Here is a 20,228-nt window from a genome sequence, read left to right as displayed (position 1 = left end):
GGGAAATTGTCCATCTTGGTGCGTCTTCCAACATTCCTTCTCTTTATAAACTCTCATCTTCCTCTCTGACACTGAAGAGTGCTGTCACGTGCACACTGATATGCATTGATGATCAGTTTGGGCACAAAGCGCATATCTCCGCTTAATCAGTTAATGTTTGTACATTTACCCTATGTTAGTGCTTCCACCACACTTTTGTGCACATGAAATAGACCTGCCAACACATATACCGCTTTATACTTATTATTTAGTCTTCATAGACCCTAGAAGCTTGCACCCCGATGGTCGACCCACAGATGATAAAAGAAAAATTGCAAACGAACAAAAAACAGTAGATCGTAGCCTCCAGCACAAAAATAATTACAAAACTATGCATTTCATTATGTAGTTTATTAGATTATTTATGAAAGAAAATAACTTTGAACATTTCTCAGCAAGCTAAATTACAAGTATTTATAAAGTAATGAACAAATCTATGAATGAGCGACACTATACGGTCAGATTTCAGCACTTAACAATGGACAGCAAAGAAGCACTTAAAAGTGAGTCACGCGTTCGTGCTCCGCCTGCTCCCCAAGAGACTCCTCCTCCAGCGGCTCCACCCGCTCCGCCAGAGACTCCTCCTCCAGCAGCTCTACCCGCTCCTCCAGAGACTCTTCCTCCAGCAGTGCCACCTGCTCCCAAAGAGACTCCTCCTCCAGCGGCTCCACCTGCTCCTCCAGAGACTCTTCCTCCAGCAGTGCCACCTGCTCCCAAAGAGACTCCTCCTCCAGCGGCTCCACCTGCTCCTCCAGAGACTCCTCCTCCAGCGGCTCTACCCGCTCCTCCAGAGACTCTACCTCTAGCGGTGCCACCCGCTCCCCAAGAGACTCCTCCTCCAGCGGTGCCACCCGCTCCCCAAGAGACTCCTCCTCCAGCGGTGCCACCCGCTCCTCCAGAGACTCCTACCTCCAGTGGTGCCACCCGCTCCCCAAGAGACTCCTCCTCCAGCGGCTCCACCCGCTCCTCCAGAGACTCTTCCTCCAGCGGTGCCACCCGCTCCCCAAGAGACTCCTCCTCCAGCGGCTCCACCCGCTCCTCCAGAGACTCCTCCTCCAGCGGCTCTACCCGCTCCTCCAGAGACTCCTCCTCCAGCGGTGCCACCCGCTCCCCAAGAGACTCCTCCTCCAGCGGTTCCACCCGCTCCCCAAGAGACTCCTCCTCCAGCGGTTCCGTCTGCCTTACCAGAGACTTCTCTTACAGCGGATTTGCCGCCTGAACCAGTCCCTGTCCTGCAGCCACCTCCCGGGCCTCTTGACCCTGTCTTGGCCCTGCGGCCACCTCCAAGGCCTGCTGACCCTGTCACAGCCCTGTGGCCGCCTCCCAGGCCTCCATGCCCAGTACCCACACTGAGGTCATCTGCTTGGCCTCCTGGCCATCTGCCTGATCTGCTCTGGTCTCCTTGGTCTCCTGGCCGTCGGCCTGATCTGCTCTGGCCTCTTTGGTCTCCGGCTCCACCTGGGTCCTCACTCCCACTGGCTCTGTCTCAGCTTTCCGAGCCCCAGCTCCACCTCAGCCCTCTGAACCTCTGGAACCAGCTTGGTCCTCTGAGCCTGCAGTGTCGCCCTCGCTCTCCATCCCTTCGGCTCCACCTTGGTCTCAAACCTCCCTGACTTTGCTTTGTTCCTCTGCTCCCCTTGCCCCTTGTGCCCCCTTGAACTGCCCATTCACTAAATAGTTAATTCAAGAATGTTGGAAGGTGAATTTAATTTGGTCAATGCTAAGGGTTAGTCTCGGTCTCAGACGGCATGAAATCTGCAAGAGATGTCAGAAAATCCATTCAATTGGCTGGCAGCTCTTATGAGGTGCACAGGCTTTTATCCCTTTATCAGATAACAAAGTGTTGTTTAGAAGATACCAGCCTAAAATGAGCACCTCTGTGGCAGAAGTAGTCGAAAACTACTTGACTTTTGATTAGATTTTCCTAAGCTTGCAAATAAACAAATAAAGAGTTAAGAGTACTGCTTGAAACCGATTGTTAAAGAGTTTATTTGAATGAGCTACTACTTTGTTGTATGTCATGCCACATTAAATAATAAAAATAAGTAAAAAAAATATACATTTCTCAATGTCTTGAACCGGCCCTGAATCTCAATTGCTGTGTAGGTAGACAAAGGCACAATAAAGTGGGGTGACCACAGTTTATTAAATTAATATGCAAGATGCAATTATTCCATTAATATGATTTGCTGGAAAATGTTTTTTTTTATTTAACATGGTACCTTGGTGAAAACTGAGCCTTGTTTATTTATTTATTTGCATTTCCTGAACTACGTCAATATCAATACAGCTTTTCTAAAGTTAGAAGAAAAAAGGCTATACATCAATAGGCTATTTCTACAACAGAAAACTAATATTTCTCTGGCACACCTAGGTTGCAGAACCCATGCCCATGACGAAGAATGTTGGCGTGTCTACAGACAGGGCTTCTTGTCTATAGACCCTTCCCTGACTAGTACGGTTTGTGTCACAAGCATTCCTTAGTCCGGTTGCTTAATGAGAGAGAGATACTATGTACTTGCAATAAAAGTTGAGCAACGGTTAATTATTCTGTTGCACGGCATTGAGGAACTGATGATGAAATGGGTTGACCAATCAATGGAAAGGTGTGTTTTATGCCCACCCACATGTGCAAATCAAATATCTATTTTCTACCCATGAACAATTTTGAAAAATAAACTATACATGACTGTTCTCTCTACCTGTAGCTTTGGTCTTCAGCAGTCCACACCGGATCGTATTGCACCACCTACTGGTGAGAACGAATAGCACCAGGTTGAGATTGTGCATCAGTACTCTGCTGCTTTTCCTGCAGTTCTCGGATGTGGGAGGTTGAATATCCAACCGAATTTCCACAGAATTTGAGGAAGCAAATTTTGTTAAGCAATGGGATGAATTTTACCTCTCGAAAAATCTAGATGGTATTTTCAAATTAATTGAATATTTTGGAAACAAACTTTGGAAGGTGAATATTTATGGTTTAATTTTTAACACTGAAATGAGTTGTGAAATGATTCTAAATGAAATATTCAATACTTAAAAATAAAACCATGTTAAATTTCAGCCTTCCAAAATGCAAGCCGTGTAAATGCAACACATTTAAATGCAAGCACAGATAATACAATGCATTTCGATTTTTGATTAGAGCAATTCAACATGCTTTTACGCGTCAAAGACTTTAGACATGAATTTAGCTCCATATCCTATTTTCTACATCTCACAAGCAATGAACATAGAACCGCACTTGGTATTGGCATTTTTTTATATTTATTCATTGTATTATAGGCATTGATGTTTTCGATAATTCACTCTTATGCCTCTAAGCGGCAAACGTGACTTGAGTTATTTGGAATAATTTAATAATTTGCCCCTCCCTTTGCTTAATACCATCCTGCCATCTGGTGGAGAGAGATAACGATTACATCATAGAGAGATAGATAGATATGGCAGGTATTGACTATTGGACAAATACATTTACTTTCTTTCTAATTTACTGACCCTTTTTTTAAGAAAATATTAGCTGATAATGAAGACAATTATGATATTGGGAACACATTTATAATTAATGGTAGCCTATAATTAATTAATAATACAACAGACGCAATAAAATGCAATTCATTCATTTATTCGTTCTCTTACAAAATTCAGTAACTCATTCAACAGTGTCAACATACCAAAACCTTTCAAATTTGACACAATGCTTTGAGTGGCTTCACACCCCCAAAAACTATCTTCAGATTACCTTCAAGAAGTTCATTCTCAACATGTCCCAATATCCATCTTTTGCCTACCAGGCAAGTGCACTAACAAAGAGCCACACATTTGTAGTTGGCATTTAAATGTTTTCTTCAGAGGAACCATTTACAAAATCACTGCTCTTATACGACAGTGACATGATATTTAATATTCATAAGAAAAACACATTCACTCTGAAATCAAGATGGACGTCTTTCTGATAAGTGTTTCATGTACACACTATTTTATGACAATAGTGTCCACGGGACAGGATATGAACACAACTCCTAATTTTCTAAAGTAGCTTTGCAGCTGTGATAGGATTTACTTATGTTTGATGTTTGCTTAGGAAAGTCTTGCTTGTAAGCTAGAAGTCATTAAGCGCATATGAGCATACTTGCATGTGTACGATTAGGGATAAGTAACCATGTTAAATAAATAATGAGCTTATCACTAAAGCTAATGCAACAGTAAAACCTCTATATACAAAGTCTCCTTGACCATATTTCACGTGAATTCATATTTCAAAGTAAGAGAAATTTAAATGAATTTGAATAAAACATTTTTAAAAAAGATTAGCAATTTCAAACACAATTCTAAAAATAATCGCTATTGATTTGTAATAAAAAAATTTTTTTTTTACATTTTTCAAAACATTTGGTCTTCTGTTTGGATATGTACATTCTTACAAAGCAGCAATAATTAATACAAAATAAAAAAAAAAGTCTATTTAAAACTATTTTAAAAAGACACAAAGCAAAAGGCACTATAGTACATAATGAAACGAACCGTCTCTGGACTTCTAAAAGCACAAGGTGGACTAAGGTTTATCCTGTATTTACAGAGTGTAATGGCAGTCTACATTCTGTCCACAAATCTCAGGTTGATGTTTGCTCCCGGACAGAGGAGGCCATGAGTTTTAGCACGCACATCAGTGGTCTGGGGAGACACCTCGATGCAGAACTTCTGAAGGAGCTGTGATAGAGAAGAACACCGACATACCATTAAACATTGAATTCAAACGCTCTGCTTATATTGTATAAATATGCTGCATTTATTGAGCTGTACATGCACACACACCTGTGTAAGAGCCAGATGCATCTCCAATTCGGCTATTCTTCTCCCGATGCAGCTGCGGATACCGTAGCCAAACGGGATGGAGCCAAAGTTATCGACGCGGTCAGAGGCATCCTTGCGGATCCAGCGGTCCGGACGGAAATCATCAGCGCGGGGGAAGTTCTCCTCCTCCATGGAGGTTGAGTAATGACACAGAGCCAGTTGAGTCTGCGAATACAGGAGGTTGTTCGTTTTTCACGGTATGACTCATTGGCGAGTGTTTGATTTAAGTTTAATTGCAGGACAATGGACTTTGTAACTTGATTAATGCATTGACACAATCACACAATATCTGCTCTTACCCCTTTAGGAATGAAATAACCTCCAATGATCAAATCATCCTGTGTAACACGGCCGTTTCCAGGGAGAACAGGGAAAAGCCTGAGACATTAGAGAGAGATGAATGAGCCCGGAATCTTTATGACTAGACATTCTTTAAATCGTGATCAATAAGGCTTGTTAATTTAAAGAGCACATCGACTGAACAAACTATGCAATTCTGTAAAATATGTCGGCTTGACAGAACCTTAACAGACTCTAACTCTTCCTAGAGCTTTCTACATCCACCAAACACAGTCCTACAGCCGTATATATCTTTTTAACTGTTTTCCCATAGCAAACAATCACAAATCCAATACACTTTCATTGAACACTTCTGACTGTTATTCCTCCTAAAGCTTTTGAGACACATATCCTTCAAACTCAGCACAGTCCTACAGCCTGTTCTGATCAGACCAACAGTTTTCCCACAGCAAACGCTCAAAACCCCCAAAGATTAGGTGTTAGGGTCTAGGTTAAGTGTTAGGGTAGAGTTATGTTTAGAGATAAGTTTAACAGTATAACTACAGATGTAATTACATGCAGGTACTTCTAATGTAAGTACAATGCAACAACACGTATGTACATAATAAGTACATTGTTTCAAATACTTAAAGGAATAGGTCTCCCAAAAATGAAAATTCTCTCATCATTTACTCACCCTCATGCCATCCCAGATGTGTGTGACTTTCTTTTATGTGCTGAACTTTTAGAAGAATTTTTCAGCTCTTTTGGTCCATACAATGTAAATGAATGGGTGCCAACATTTTGAAGCTCCAAAAATCGCATAAGTCAGTATTAAAATAATCCATACAACTCCAGTGGTTAAATCAATGTCTTTAGAAGTGATATGATGTGTGGGTGTGAAACAGATCAATTTGAAGATATGGAATAAAACCCTCATATTGATTACTTTTATGATGCCTGGTTGCCTAAATGTTGGCACCCATTCACTTGCATTGTATGGACCGACAGAGTTGAAATATTCTTCTAAAAATCATAGTGTGTTCAGCAGAAGAAAAAAGTAATGGCATTGGGGTGAGTAAATGATGAGAGAATTTTCATTTTTGGGTGAACTATCCCTTTAAGTACCTATTAGTTAAAGACACCTAATATAAAGCGGGTCCAAAGACTTTAAAAAAAATCCCAAAGTCCCATAGACTGACCTTTGTCTCAGAATGTAAGTGAATAAAATGTTTCCTCTATCTATCAACCACCTTGCAATGCCCAATTAACCACCCAGAACACCCTAGCAACCCCATAGCAATGTCCTAGCAACCACCCAGACCACCCTAAGGTCTGTTTAACCTTTAAATTATAACCGTTATACTTTCAAGCTATTAAAACTTTCTGTCAAGGCTTTGTCAAGCCATCTTAACAAACTTTTTTAAGTTACTGATGTTCTGATGTTTGATCATTTAAGATGTCTTCAGTACAAGAACATGCCTGTTGACCGTTGTTGGGTGGAGCTTACCTGAGGGTCTCTTTGACAAGCCCTCTAATCAGGGGTAAATTAGCAACATCCTCTCCAGTTGGGACCCGCCCACCCAGCACACGGTCCACTTCCTCAAAGATATCCTGCTGTACCATGGGATGTCTTGCCAGAAGGTACGTGCTCCATGACAGTGTGAAAGAGGTCTGTAGAGGGGAGGTGAAGAGAAGGAGGACAGAGAGAAGAAAAAGTTGAAGATTTCAAGCAGATTAGCAATATTTACATTATCTAATTCCTCAGACTGTTCAAGAATGGTTCACCACTATGTCTTGTAGCGTTGCATAAGATGCTGCTTTACGTAACCACTGATTTTCTATAGGTCCATGGACAAAAAACACTTCTCCCCCCATGGTGCTCTTTCCAGTTTTCTTTCAAAGATCGCCCAGCTGACATCATTCACTCTCTACCGCTTGTTGGGGTCTTTCTCCCTTTTTGGCCCCATTATCCTGTAATCAAACACCTGCCACGCTAACACCAATTCCTCAGCAACCAAAACCCAAAATGCATATGACATTTGTGTTCAGCTCCAGTGATCACACAGCCCTTCACTAACTCTTTGGCTTTGTGCAGACAGGCAGCAAAAATCTCATTTTTGACCATATTTGACCCAAATCTGTTTCGTTTTTTTGTAGTCTGAACAGCTAAATACAACATGAAGCCCAATGTTTGCAAACCCACTAAGGTTACTCATCCAAAAGTGGTTTTATTATATTTATAGTTTCCTGTCCTCACTTGCAGGTGTTGTATGAGAAAGTCTCTTGGCAGCGTGATACTACTTACATAGTTACTATAGCAAATGATGTAGACATACTGGAACAAATGGATTAGATTTCACAAATAGTTAGTACTAAAGATCGGATTTAAGTCCAAATGAGATTTGTGTGCAGTGTGAACAAAGCCTTTTTATGCCCTCCTCTGTTATTTTTGGGTGACTAATTCCTTTTTGGAGCAATAACCCAAAACATGCACCTTGGCTCCCAGAGATGAAGAGAAACTGAGACGGAAAGAAAGAGAGAAGTTACATGACCAGCTTTGGCTCATGATTGCTAACACGATCCTACAGTTGAAACAAAAAGAGAGGGACAGATCAAAGGGAAGGAGATGCCAACAGACACATCAGTGAAATGAGAGAGTCTAGGCAAATCTAGTTTTTTGTGGGTGGCTGGCGGTGAGACGTATTGGGAGAGGTCAGCATGAGGTCAGTTGAACACAGAGTTCTCCATGAAGACCTTGGACACCCGTCACGATCTGACCATTTGAAAAGAGTTCATGGGAAGAGAAAAAGGCACCCGGTGACACCATCCTGATGGGAAAATTCGTTTGTCATCAACATTAGAGGCAACTGCTTCTCCAGCTGTCTCAATACAAAGTGTGTCTTGGCTTCTTGCATCAACATGCGCACACACTCACAGCTTGGATGCATTGTATAATTAAAACAAAGCATCATGTCAGTGCAGGCACTGCCAACAGGTCATATTTCACACTGTGTAACTAAAAACTGTAATTCTTCACGGTTTATCCTAGACAGCAGTGAGATTAAATGGAGGGCTTTGCTTAAGTCTCCTGCTTCTAAGATGTTTCCTCCAAAGAAAAAGGCTTCAAACAATCTCATATTGGTCTCCTCTAGTGTTTCAGAAGAGATCTAAAAAATGCCTCAAAATGTGCTCAGATTTACCAGCATAACAAAGTCTGCCATCAAAAGTCATTCTATATGAAATCAAATATTTGTCAACAAATCCTTACAAGACCAAATTATCTATTCTATGCTATCCATGTTAATGTGATGGCTCTAACTGTAGGTCAACCACATAAGTTAGTTTACCCTGAAATCGACCCTATTCGACCAAGTAACAGACGATCGATCACCCATCAGATATTTTTGCATCGATTCAAACTTTCAAACCATTTTTCCTGTGGCGTTACGGATATACGAGCAACCTTCGAGACATAAACAAGATTATTTACTCTAAATTATTAATACAGTATTTTGACTTCACTGACGGTTAGGTTCAGGGTTGAGGTTTGGATTAGGGGGTAGGGTTAATAAAATATGGATTCTTTTTTACTGTACAACATTTTATAACAATTAATCTGTATAACAATTAACAATTTGTCTAACAATTAATAATACAAGTCGCTTTTGGCGCCACCCTGTGGACATTCACCTTAAAGGGATAGTTCACCCTCATGCCATCCCAGATGTTTATCACTTGAAGCTACAAAAATTAAGTCGGCATAAATGTAATCCATAACTCCAGTGGATAAATCAATGTCTCCAGAAGCGAGATGATAGGCATTGGTGAGAAACAGATCAATATTTAAGTCTTTTTTTACTACAAATTCTCCTCCCTGCTCTGTCAATCTCCACTTTAACTTTCACATTCTTCTTCTTGTGCTTATGGCGACTCACATTCTTGCATATAGCCCCCTACTGGGCAGGGAGAAGAATTCCTAGCAAAAAAAAAGGTTTCTCACCCACACCTGTCATCACTTCTGAAGATATGGATTAAAACACTGGAGTCGTATGGATTACTTTTATGTGCTTTTTGGAGAGTCAAAGTTTTGGCACCCATTCACTTGCTTCAGAGCTGAAATATTCGTCTAAAAGTCATAATTTGTGTTTTGCAGAAGAAAGAAAGTCATACACATCAGGGATGGCATCAGGGTGAGTAAAATTGTTTAGTATTTTCATTTTTGGGTGAACTATCCCTTTAATTACACTTTCAGCTTCGTCCACTGGGGGCAGTGGTTTGTATTTCGGTAAACAGACCAATTTCTGCTGCAGAACTTTCTAACTCCTTTTGCCGAATTCACCGTGTTAACAGTCTGATGTCAACATTGTCTCGTTTGACACTACTTGAATTCCGCAGGAACTTTAGGAGAAACATCTGAGACAAAGGTTAAACTAAAATGAAGCTGAGATCACATTAAGTCTCGTGAGCAATGAAAGAGCAACCTCCGAGCAATAAAACCTTCCCAGAAGCCCTTGAGCTTACCGTGTCCACCCCAGCCAGGAGCATTTCTGTCATGTTTGCGTAGATCTCCTCCAAATTCATCTCTCTGGTGACGAGCATGTGAGTCAACAACCCTCCTTTAATCGCTTCACCCTTCTCCATATTCTTTTTGATCTCTGAAAGCCTCTTGTCCACATGGATCTGGCCTAAAAAAACAGATATATATAAACTTTAAACAGAACCACAAATAGACACCGTAAATAGAAGACTAACAATAGCACTAAACCCCATCACAGTTCCCTCTGCTCTTACTGAATTTAAAGAGGCCATCCCATGAGCTGCAGAATTCTTCCCAGGGTTTGGGAATGATAGGACGTAGCCATTTGGGAATGGCACCAGCATACATGGTGGTCTTAAAAGAGCTGAACATGAGGTGCAGTGCAGCAATGTACTCCTGACTCATCTTGGGAATTTTGTCTTCCAAGCAGCCCAGGCGGGTCTCGTACAAAATGGTTGCGACACCTAGAAAACATTTAACATTTAAACAATGTGTGTCTCTTTACATTTATATACTTTGCATATTGAAAATTATGTTTTACAAATAATAGCACAGATCTGATGTGAATCTCAAAATATTGTTTTTCTTTTCTTATTAGTGTTGTGAGATTCCACAAACTATCCTACTTTGAAGGCTTTCAATACATTGGACTTCCATTAATCAATTTAATAGGCAATGTTCTTCAACAGTCAAAAGAGTTCGCTAGAACGTTTCCAGGCCAAATCCCAAAAAATCCCCCCTAAACAAAAAGGGTTTACTCAGAATAATTTGGTTTTGGAAGATTATCCTATTCAATGCTCCATTGTGAATAAATTCCATTTCGTCACAATTCAAATCCTTGGGCTTTTCTGTCTGTGGAACACCTGATTAATTCTATTGAATTTTATGAATGAGTAGTAATCCTCCTTGTCTAACAGACTACCCAGGTAGCTGGATCTAATTTCATTTAGACAAAGCCCTAAAATTCCCTTCCAGATTAATTCAGGAAGACCAATATACAGTGCTAACTGATTCTCTTCTTAATTAAAAAAATAGTCTCTACCATAACGGTAGTGAAGATCAGAACACAATGAAGGAAAAACCATGTCCAGTTACCACAACATCACAAAAAAAACATCTGCCTCACCTTCCATGGCATATTTGAAGAACAGGTCATTGATGTTGAGGACAGTACGGCCATCTGTATGTTGGCTTCGAAGTGTCATGACTCTGTCCACCAGGTCAGCCACCACAGCGTTAACATCTGGGGAGAAAACGGTCACATCTCTTGGGCGCATGATGAGCTGACGAAGAACACTGCGCATCTTCAACCACTCGTCACCCTCGCTGGATAAAGAAAACGTCGTACATCATACATCTTTTTTAGCAGAGACTGAGAAACCAGCAGAAAGATGGCATCTAACAATGGAATATTTGCATACATATTCACACCCTTTAAAATACCAGCATTGCTGCTATGCAGTTAGTCTTTGAATGCTGGTCTCCAGCATGGAATGCTGGTATGCTGGTGTTTCCACAAGGCTTCAATCTAGCATAGCCAGCAAGACTTCCTTGGTCAACCAGCTTCACCAGAAAGATCATACTGGTTGACAAGCAATGTTTGCTGGACAGCAACCAAACCAGCATAAATCCGCCTGGACCAGCATGGAAATTCATGCTGGCCTAAGCTAGTCTTTTCAGCAGGAGCATTGATGATATGTTTATGAATAACCCTTGTAAAGTTTGAACCTTCAACATTTCAGTTACCATCTGAGTTCTTTAACCTCTTAACAACACCACTCATCCAGAAAGCACATCAGTAGGTTCTTACGCTGAAATGAGTCCAGTGGATCTCCCCCTCAAGTCTCTGTACTCCTTCCAAGACTCCATGTTGCCTCTCTGAGGAGCCGCACCTTCAGCCCTAAGAACCTGAGCCACCATGTCTCTGTCAGCGATAGACACCACCAGCTGAGGTCCAAATCGAGACTTGAAGATCTTGCCATACTTCTGGGAGTGCTCCATCTACCGGAGAGGGTGGAACAGGGAACGTTATGATATGTTAGTTCATGGACTTGACTTATGTGGGTCTCGCAAATGTAATTTAATCATTTAAAGCTCTCACCTAAACCTCCTTGTACTTTACTTTAAACAGATTTTTTTCCTGCAGGTGGAAAAATTGCCCACTCATTCACTCTTAGTGTTGTTAAGTGGATTACTGATAATAAGTCAAGTATACTTTGGATTTAAAGCTTAACAAAGTCTGGATTTCTGAAGCTGAGCACCTGCTAATCTGCATTAGGGTCATCATCACTAATTACTATTAATTTATATGGTATAAACCTCAAATATACTGTATAAACTCACTGTCAGTCGAAGGATACACCTTCTCGTCATCATAAAAACCTTTAGCTCTAAAAGCATATGCTTAAATGCTTTAAATTAGTTTTGTAGACCAATTTAAATTGTGCCTATATATGACCTCCTTTACAAATCTAATATTCTAAGTGGCTTCTTTAAAGAATTGAAAGGTGCACTCTGTATTTTTTGTTTTGTTTATGTTGGCTTGGACTTACACTGACAATAGGAGCATGGGTGCCGCATTATTCATAAACGCAATAGCTTTCAATGACTGATGCATTGCAGAAATGTATATATGAGAGCGCAACAGTCAAGTTCTGGAAGTAAAAATGGCATACATTTTTTTCCATAGACTAATATTTACTGATAACTTGCAAACCTTTAAAGACAGAGCTCCAGTGAGATCCGAGGCTGTTCATTGATGATTTTTTGTTGAAGCCATCTGTCCACGTTATTTCAACTTCATTATCATGTGTGGGGGGGGACTGCTGTGCACTGAACAAGCACTACACAGAAGCCTTTAACAGTTGTGCACTGTCACCACGTCAAAAACCATGTCTCCTGATGAAAGCATTTATTCGCGATCCTCCCGCGAACATGAATATGGGAAAATTGTAGGCCCCTGGGGTTCAGCCAATATAAGCCTATACATTAAGGCGACCCTGGTTACACTACCCATGATCCAGCAGAGAAAAATCCACCAATCAGAGAACTGTGGCCAAGAAAGCCTGCCAAACAAACCTAGGAAAGACCGACCACTCCCATGGCGTTCTGTGAATGACAAAAGAGTCTGTCTCCCTTCACACTCAAACTACTCATATATTTGTATAGATCGTAATATTTTGCAAACAATTTCGCAACTATATTGCTTGTATACGTATAATCAATGACCTAAAATCAATAGTTTTATATATTTCCATCATTTTATAATCGATTTTGTCATTCGCAACACTTCATGGTAGGGTTGGGCGATGTCCCCTAAATTGGCAGTTGTCGATGTTGACAGTAAAACATCGTGATGGACGATGACATCGTCGGTGGGGCGGGGCGGGGGGGGGGTTATATAATTTCATATAATTTTCAAAAATTATATGACAAATTATAATTTCGTTATTTTACTAATGACTCGTCGGCGCTTTATCAGTAGGTTGCACGACACGTGAAGCATTTTTTTTTAGCTTTCACTTAAGAAGAGTTGTGCACTTTTTATTTTAATACATCTCTTTATATAAATACTATTTTCCACTTAAAAACTATAATTTCGTTATTTTACTATCCCAACTGACTCATCCGCGCTTTCCAATAGGTTGCACGTAAGGGGGGAAAATATTTCTTCCACTTAAGAAGATTTGTGCACTTTTAAGCACTTTTTATTTTAATATATCTCTTTACATAGATATTTTTTTTCTACTGAAAAACTATAATTTCGTTATTTTACTAGCCCAACTAATTAGTACTCATCCGGGCTTTTTAATATATTGCGCCTAAGAAAAAAAAGTCGTCTTTGGGCAGCCTTCTTGCGAAGAGAGCAGCCACAGCCACGCTCACTGATGAGCAAAAGGTCGAGGCAGAAATGACCATGTACCTGCAGGAAATGGCCATTGATGGGGAAGAGGACCCGATGACTTGGTGGAAAACGAACGACAAAATGTTTCCGTTCATGGCAAGTTTAGCACGGAAATATCTGTGCATATGTGCTACCAGTACTCCATCAGAGCGGGTCTTCAGCACAGCGGGTAGTGTAGTTACTCCAATCTGCAGCTTATTAAAACCAGATAAAGTGAATATGTTGGTATTTCTGGCCAGAAACATCGAAATTTAAACATGGTCTATGGTGAAAGATATTAGACTTCTTTACGCATTTTTCGCCATCCGTTGCGGAGCTATTCGATTTTGTATTGAACGTTTATTATTTTTTAAACGTTCATTTGTGTAGTTCATATGACCACTTTACAATATTTTAATAAAATAATTTATTTTGTAGCCTGTGCTGAAGTTAGTTGTGCTGCTAATTATAAGTGAAATGTTAATGCCGAGTTTCGGTCTGAGTGTTGTTCCCGTTTTCTTGTTCTTTATTTGTTGTTCTTCTATGTTTTAATAAATGTGTGTTATTCATATTCACCTTGTTTCTTTCATTTGATTTGACATTATGGATTTATGGCCAAGGAAATTTTTCTTTTAAAAGTATTAACCAGACAAAAGTTATTTGACGTTCGCTGGTCTGGGTTTATCTTAAACTGCCGCTTCAGTGTATACAAGAGCTATGTGACAATGAGCAAGATTTTCTGAGACACTACAACTACTAATAATTAATTAATAAAGGCTATTTTCTTGTAGCCTACAACATAAAATATTTTAATCTAAATGAACAGTGTAAGACATGTAAAAAAAGACAAGAAGCTAACAATGTCAAGATCAATATTTGTGTAGCCTGCCTGACACGGTATTTTCACAGACTAACACGTCACGTCTCTGGCATATACTACAGTATTTAAAATAGCATATATGCATTAGTTATATTCTCAATTTAATTTACAGAGCAATCCCTGCAAAGTTTTTAGGTTAGAAGAGACTAGGATTAGTGAGTCACACTAGCAAGACTCACAAAAGGGGGCGTGGCAACACGATGGTGGCTCTACATCGTGATGTTGGTCAGCCATCACGATGGACGATGGTATCGTCCATCGGCACAACCCTACTTCATGGGACTGTCGTTCATGCCTTTGTGAAAGACTGTAAGTACGCATTCTTGTAATGTTGTGATTCACGTCGGAGATGGTTGGTTTGGTTCATGCTTTAGAACTCTTTTATTACTATTTTATGAAAAGTCTATGAAAGATATCATTGGGAGAAATATTTCCAGAACTCAAGCAGCCAAAACAGTGGACGGGCACAGTTGTGCTCTATTGAGGTTACTGAGATTAAAGGAATATTCCGGGTTCAATACAAGTTAAGCTCAATCGACAGGATTTGTGGCATAATATTCATTACCACAAAAATCCATTTGAACTTATTAAACTTTTATGTGTAAAGTTATAGACAATTTTACAACTTCATTGCCATGACATTGTAATGTCAACAAACCCTAAAATGACAATTAAAACAACTTTATGGCTCAAATAATACATGAGTTTTAACATAAGAATTAATGCAAGTGCTTTTATAAAATGATACGCTTCCCAATTCTGCCTTTAAACCCTTCAAAAATTTGCCGCCATTGACTTCCATTGTAAGTGCGTCGTTGTAACGATTTGTGCTTTTTAAAGAAACGTAGGGCCAAAATATTTTTTAGTGGAAATCAACATTATGCTACAAATGCTGCTGGTTGAGCTTAACTTGTATTGAACCTGGAATATTACTTTAAGCGAGTAGAATTCGGCTGATCATGTGATCTCAAATGTGGCAGCCCCATGAGGGGACCCTCTCCGTGTACAATAAAACAGAATTTATAAGGTTACTATTATGACAGGAGTCTTCATCTTATGTGAGTGCTCATCATTTTATACATGTTTCAAAAGTACTATTCGTGGCTTTAGGTGTAAAACTTTTTTTTAAATGGGGAACCTTTAAAATAGAAGATGGTTTGATTTGTTTAACATTTTAGTCACTCATAATTCCAATACTTCTATTTGTGTCATTTCATATTTTCGATGACTTCACAAATATGTAAGAAATAAGTGTGTTTAAAGTTTTCACTGGTAGTGTATATAGTCTATCCTATCAAAGTTAATCTAATCTTAACTTTCGCCAACACCGTGAAACCTTCTTAAAACTGTGAAAGCTTTATTGAAGCATATATATATATATATATGAGGAAACTGTTAAAACAATGTAATTTCCTTACTGACATTATCTACGTCTCCACAAAGACTGTATGACTGCTAGCCAACTGTTTCAATATGCGTGAGAACCCATTTCCTGGTAAAGATTGCCCATTTGCAAATGCTTGAGGTCGTTTGCAAATGCGGCTCTTGCAGTGAGAGTTGAATAAGGTTGGCCAATTTTAGTCTTCAACCTATTCAAGTGAAGACAACACAAAGACACCTCTGTGCTGTCTCCCCTTCCAGTTTCCTTAGTGAGAGATATCCTGGAAGACATTTTACTGTACTAAGACTGAGAAGACTCAACATGACCAAATCTATACATTCCATTCAGAGCTGATCATGTTGGAAAAGCACTGGACTCCACTGGGACAGTTTTCTTAGACCAGTTCTAAGAATATATCCTTTATAGTTGGGCATTCCAGGAGTGTTTGGCAGGGACACCTTATTGCCTGCTATATCATTTTCATTTGATACCCCTCGCCAGACTGTGCCTGCGACAAAATAAGGTTTTGCAACTCACCCCAAGGATGGGGTGGAGACTCGCCAGTTTATGCAACTCCAAAAGTAATTCAACACCCCTCACGTGTCCGCACTGTAGAGTCCCAAGCAACCTTTTTATTGTATCCCAATCCACTAAAATCAAAGTTTATTAATCAAACGCGCAACAGTACTCATGTAACAGTGATTACTAGCAGTGAAACGACATTTCTGTGAGGTAAAAAAGAAAGAAAATAAAGTTACTTGGAAGGTAAAGTTGCAGTGCAAAGGACGAATGAGGACAAAAGCACGAGTCTGATTGGCTAATGTATTTTGCGCTTTTTAAAATATATTTTCCACTGATCGTGCACTGTAAAAAGCGGTAAACTGCAATCGTGTACCCCAATTTTTTAACCTGATTAACCCTTAAAATAAGTTTTGTTGATGTAACCAAATTAATACATTAATTTATATTCAATAATATTTTGACTTACATAAAACCAGTTTATTTAGTTACCACGTTAAGCACATTTTATGGTAAAAAAAATTAAAATAATAATAATCCATGTGTATTGAACTGTGCGATTAAAAATGCACCAAAGAAGTTCAAAGCAAATGTGAATGCACAAAAGTCTCCACTCACCTGGATCTCATGGATGCGGCTGAAGCCATCCCGGTAGAAGAACTCCATGAGGTTGGTGATAGTACTGGGTCCGGGCATCTCTTGGAGGGTCTTTACTCTCTCCACCTTCTGCGTCTCCTCCATGTTCTCCTCCTTGACATCCTCCGGACTGTGTGCCGCGATCTCCAGAGAGCCGCTCGCCACGGACTTGTGCAGCCCGTGGGCTTGCAGGAAAAACTGCTTGCAAGTCTTCTGGAGCAGACTCATGCGGCCCAAGTGAAGAATAGTGCTCTGAAGTGCCATCTCTAAAGTGTAACGAGGCGACAACGAGTTACGCGTTTATTGTAGCTGAGGTGAGACACCGCTAGAAGACAGAAGCGAATGTGTGCTGGATGTGTGGAGCGCAGCGGCTTTTAAACGATTCACGGGAGAAGTGCAGCATTAGGGAAGGGGATTGGACACTGGAATTTGGCACTGGGATGAATAGTGGTCCTTAGTCACACCCAACGAGGGAGTGGGCGTGTCGGATGAAAAACTGAGTGTGGGGATTTTCTTTTGTTGCAAAATAAATTGGGGATTATATCACACACTTGGCTGGTTTACCTCGATTGTGTGTGGAAGTTCTTGAATTCACCCGCTTTAACCGCAAGACTTCGTAGTCCTCATTTAACCCATGAGTGAGGAGAGAGAGAGAGAGAGAGAGAGAGAGAGAGATGTGAGGTTTGGGGTTCACTCTGTTTGGCAGATTACTCGAGATGGGACACCCCATAGAATCCCCGTATGCAGAATTCTGTAGAAACATTCTAAGAGTTCAGAGAAGAACAACTACTAATGCATGCCGGGCCGAACTAGGCAGATACCCCCTTATTATACATATTGAAAAATGATCCCTCAAATTTTGGACACACCTAAATTCCCACATGGTGTATTCCTAAACATGAAGCCCTTAAAGCCCAAGAGTTGAAGCCTAAAACCAGTCTCCTGTGTCAGCTGGCTCTGAAACTCACTAACAACTTACAAACACCAGTTTCAGACCAGCACTGCTGAACAAAACCAAATCAGAATAAACCAAATCATAAATGAAAGCAAAAATGCATATTTGGACCATTGGGAAAATTAAAGTAAAAACAAAGTAAATTGGAATGTTATCGGGCCCTAAACAGAAAGTATAATCTGGCAGAATATCTGCACATGTAAGAGATCCAAAACAGAGACGGATCCTCACCAAATACAGACTCAGTGATCACAGTCTGGCCGTAGAAAAAGGCCGACACAGACAAACATGAATGAGTCTACTGGGGGAGGACCATTATGCACCAGTTGCCACAAAATTCATTTTTGAGATGCACCTCCTCAGAAACCAATTACTGCCTTAATGTACTTCAGTCACAGTACTTTTATTCTCTTATGTTCATAATGTCCTGTTAAATGCGTATTTTATTTTATATTGTTATTATAGTTTTTATTTGATTTGATTCATTACCTGCCACCTTATTTTAATTCTATCTTTATTGTTATTTGTTACTATTTTATTATTATTATTTGTCTTGTCATTATCTGTTTTGTGTATTAATGCTTTGGCAATATTGTATGTAAAGACAATCATGCCAATAAAGTACTTTTAAATTGAAATTTGAATTGAGAGAGAGAGAGATCAGACAGACGGAAAAAAGACAGACAGACAGATAGAATAAACCATTAGACAGGGACAGATAGACAGATAGACAGATAAACAGATAGATAGATAGATAGATAGATAGATAGATAGATAGATAGATAGATAGATAGATAGATAGATAGATAGATAGATAGATAGATAGATAAAACCATCAGACAGACATAGATAATCAAATAAACATCAGCTAGAAAAATACAGACAGACAGACAGATAGAATAAACCATCAGACAGACAGATAGTCAAATAAACCATCAGCTAGAAAAATATAGACAGACAGACAGACAAATAAAATACCAGCTAGAAAAAGGCAGTCAGATAGATAGATATTCAAATAAACCATCAGCTAAAAAAACAGACAGACAGACAGTTAGATAGACAGATAGATAGATGGATAGATAGATAGATATTCAAATAAACCATCAGCTAGAAAAACAGACAGACAGACAGACAGACAGACAGATAGATAGATAGATAGATAGATAGATAGATAGATAGATAGATAGATAGATAGATAGATAGATAGATCAGACAGACAGTCAAATAAACCATCAGCTAGAAAAACAGACAGACAGACAGATAGATAGATAGATAGATCAGATCAGACAGACAGACAGTCAAATAAACCATCAGCTAGAAAAACAGAAAGACAGACAGACAGACAGACAGATAGATAGATAGATAGATAGATAGATAGATAGATAGATAGATAGATAGATAGATAGACAGATAGACAGTCAAATAAACCATCAGCTAGAAAAACAGAAAGACAGACAGACAGACAGACAGACAGATAGATAGATAGATAGATAGATCAGACAGACAGATAGACAGTCAAATAAACCATCAGCTAGAAAAACAGAAAGACAGACAGACAGACAGACAGACAGATAGATAGATAGATAGATAGATAGATAGATAGATCAGACAGACAGATAGACAGTCAAATAAACCATCAGCTAGAAAAACAGACAGACAGACAGACAGATAGATAGATAGATAGATAGATAGATAGATAGATAGATAGATAGATAGATAGATAGATAGATCAGACAGACAGATAGACAGTCAAATAAACCATCAGCTAGAAAAACAGAAAGACAGACAGACAGACAGACAGACAGATAGATAGATAGATAGATAGATAGATCAGACAGACAGATAGACAGTCAAATAAACCATCAGCTAGAAAAACAGACAGACAGACAGATAGATAGATAGATAGATCAGACAGACAGTCAAATAAACCATCAGCTAGAAAAACAGACAGACAGATAGATAGATAGATCAGACATAGATAGACAGTCAAATAAACAATCAGCTAGAAAAACAGACAGACAGACAGACAGACAGATAGATAGATAGATACAGTGAGGAAAATAAGTATTTGAACACCCTGCTATTTTGCAAGTTCTCCCACTTGGAAATCATGGAGGGGTCTGAAATTGTCATCGTAGGTGCATGTCCACTGTGAGAGACATAATCAAAAAAGAAAAATCCAGAAATCACAATGTATGATTTTTTTAACTATTTATTTGTATGATACAGCTGCAAATAAGTATTTGAACACCTGTCTATCAG

General features: G+C 39.5%; 1 protein-coding gene across 1 annotated transcript; it reads right to left on the bottom strand.

Moving 5' to 3' along the window:
• Window positions 1-3,654: 3,654 nt before the first annotated feature.
• LOC127654377 (cytochrome P450 27C1) lies at window positions 3,655-17,386 on the bottom strand. Its single transcript, XM_052141519.1, has 9 exons — window positions 16,994-17,386; window positions 11,523-11,713; window positions 10,839-11,038; window positions 9,967-10,176; window positions 9,697-9,860; window positions 6,683-6,846; window positions 5,193-5,271; window positions 4,855-5,058; window positions 3,655-4,749 (listed from the first exon to the last, which is right to left on the bottom strand). The coding sequence occupies exons 1-9, from the start codon at window positions 17,273-17,275 to the stop codon at window positions 4,633-4,635; spliced, it is 1,611 nt and encodes a 536-aa protein (XP_051997479.1). The 5' UTR covers window positions 17,276-17,386; the 3' UTR covers window positions 3,655-4,632.
• Between the last annotated feature and the right edge of the window lie 2,842 nt (window positions 17,387-20,228).

The sequence above is a fragment of the Xyrauchen texanus genome, chromosome 13 (assembly GCF_025860055.1).
Source record: "Xyrauchen texanus isolate HMW12.3.18 chromosome 13, RBS_HiC_50CHRs, whole genome shotgun sequence".
Lineage (NCBI taxonomy): Eukaryota > Metazoa > Chordata > Actinopteri > Cypriniformes > Catostomidae > Xyrauchen > Xyrauchen texanus.
The sequence above is the reverse complement of the archived record's forward strand: the minus strand, read 5'-3'. Positions and strand labels throughout refer to the sequence as shown.

What these genes read in the sequence shown, in the direction of transcription:
- LOC127654377 (XM_052141519.1), bottom strand. Translation starts at nt 17,275, where the DNA reads ATGGCACTTCAGAGCACTATTCTTCACTTGGGCCGCATGAGTCTGCTC. An exon ending in GCCGCATCCATGAGATCCAG is followed by an intron (nt 11,714 to 16,993) that starts GTGAGTGGAGAC and finishes CCTCTCCGGTAG; the next exon opens with ATGGAGCACTCCCAGAAGTA. An exon ending in TCCACTGGACTCATTTCAGC is followed by an intron (nt 11,039 to 11,522) that starts GTAAGAACCTAC and finishes TTCTTTATCCAG; the next exon opens with CGAGGGTGACGAGTGGTTGA.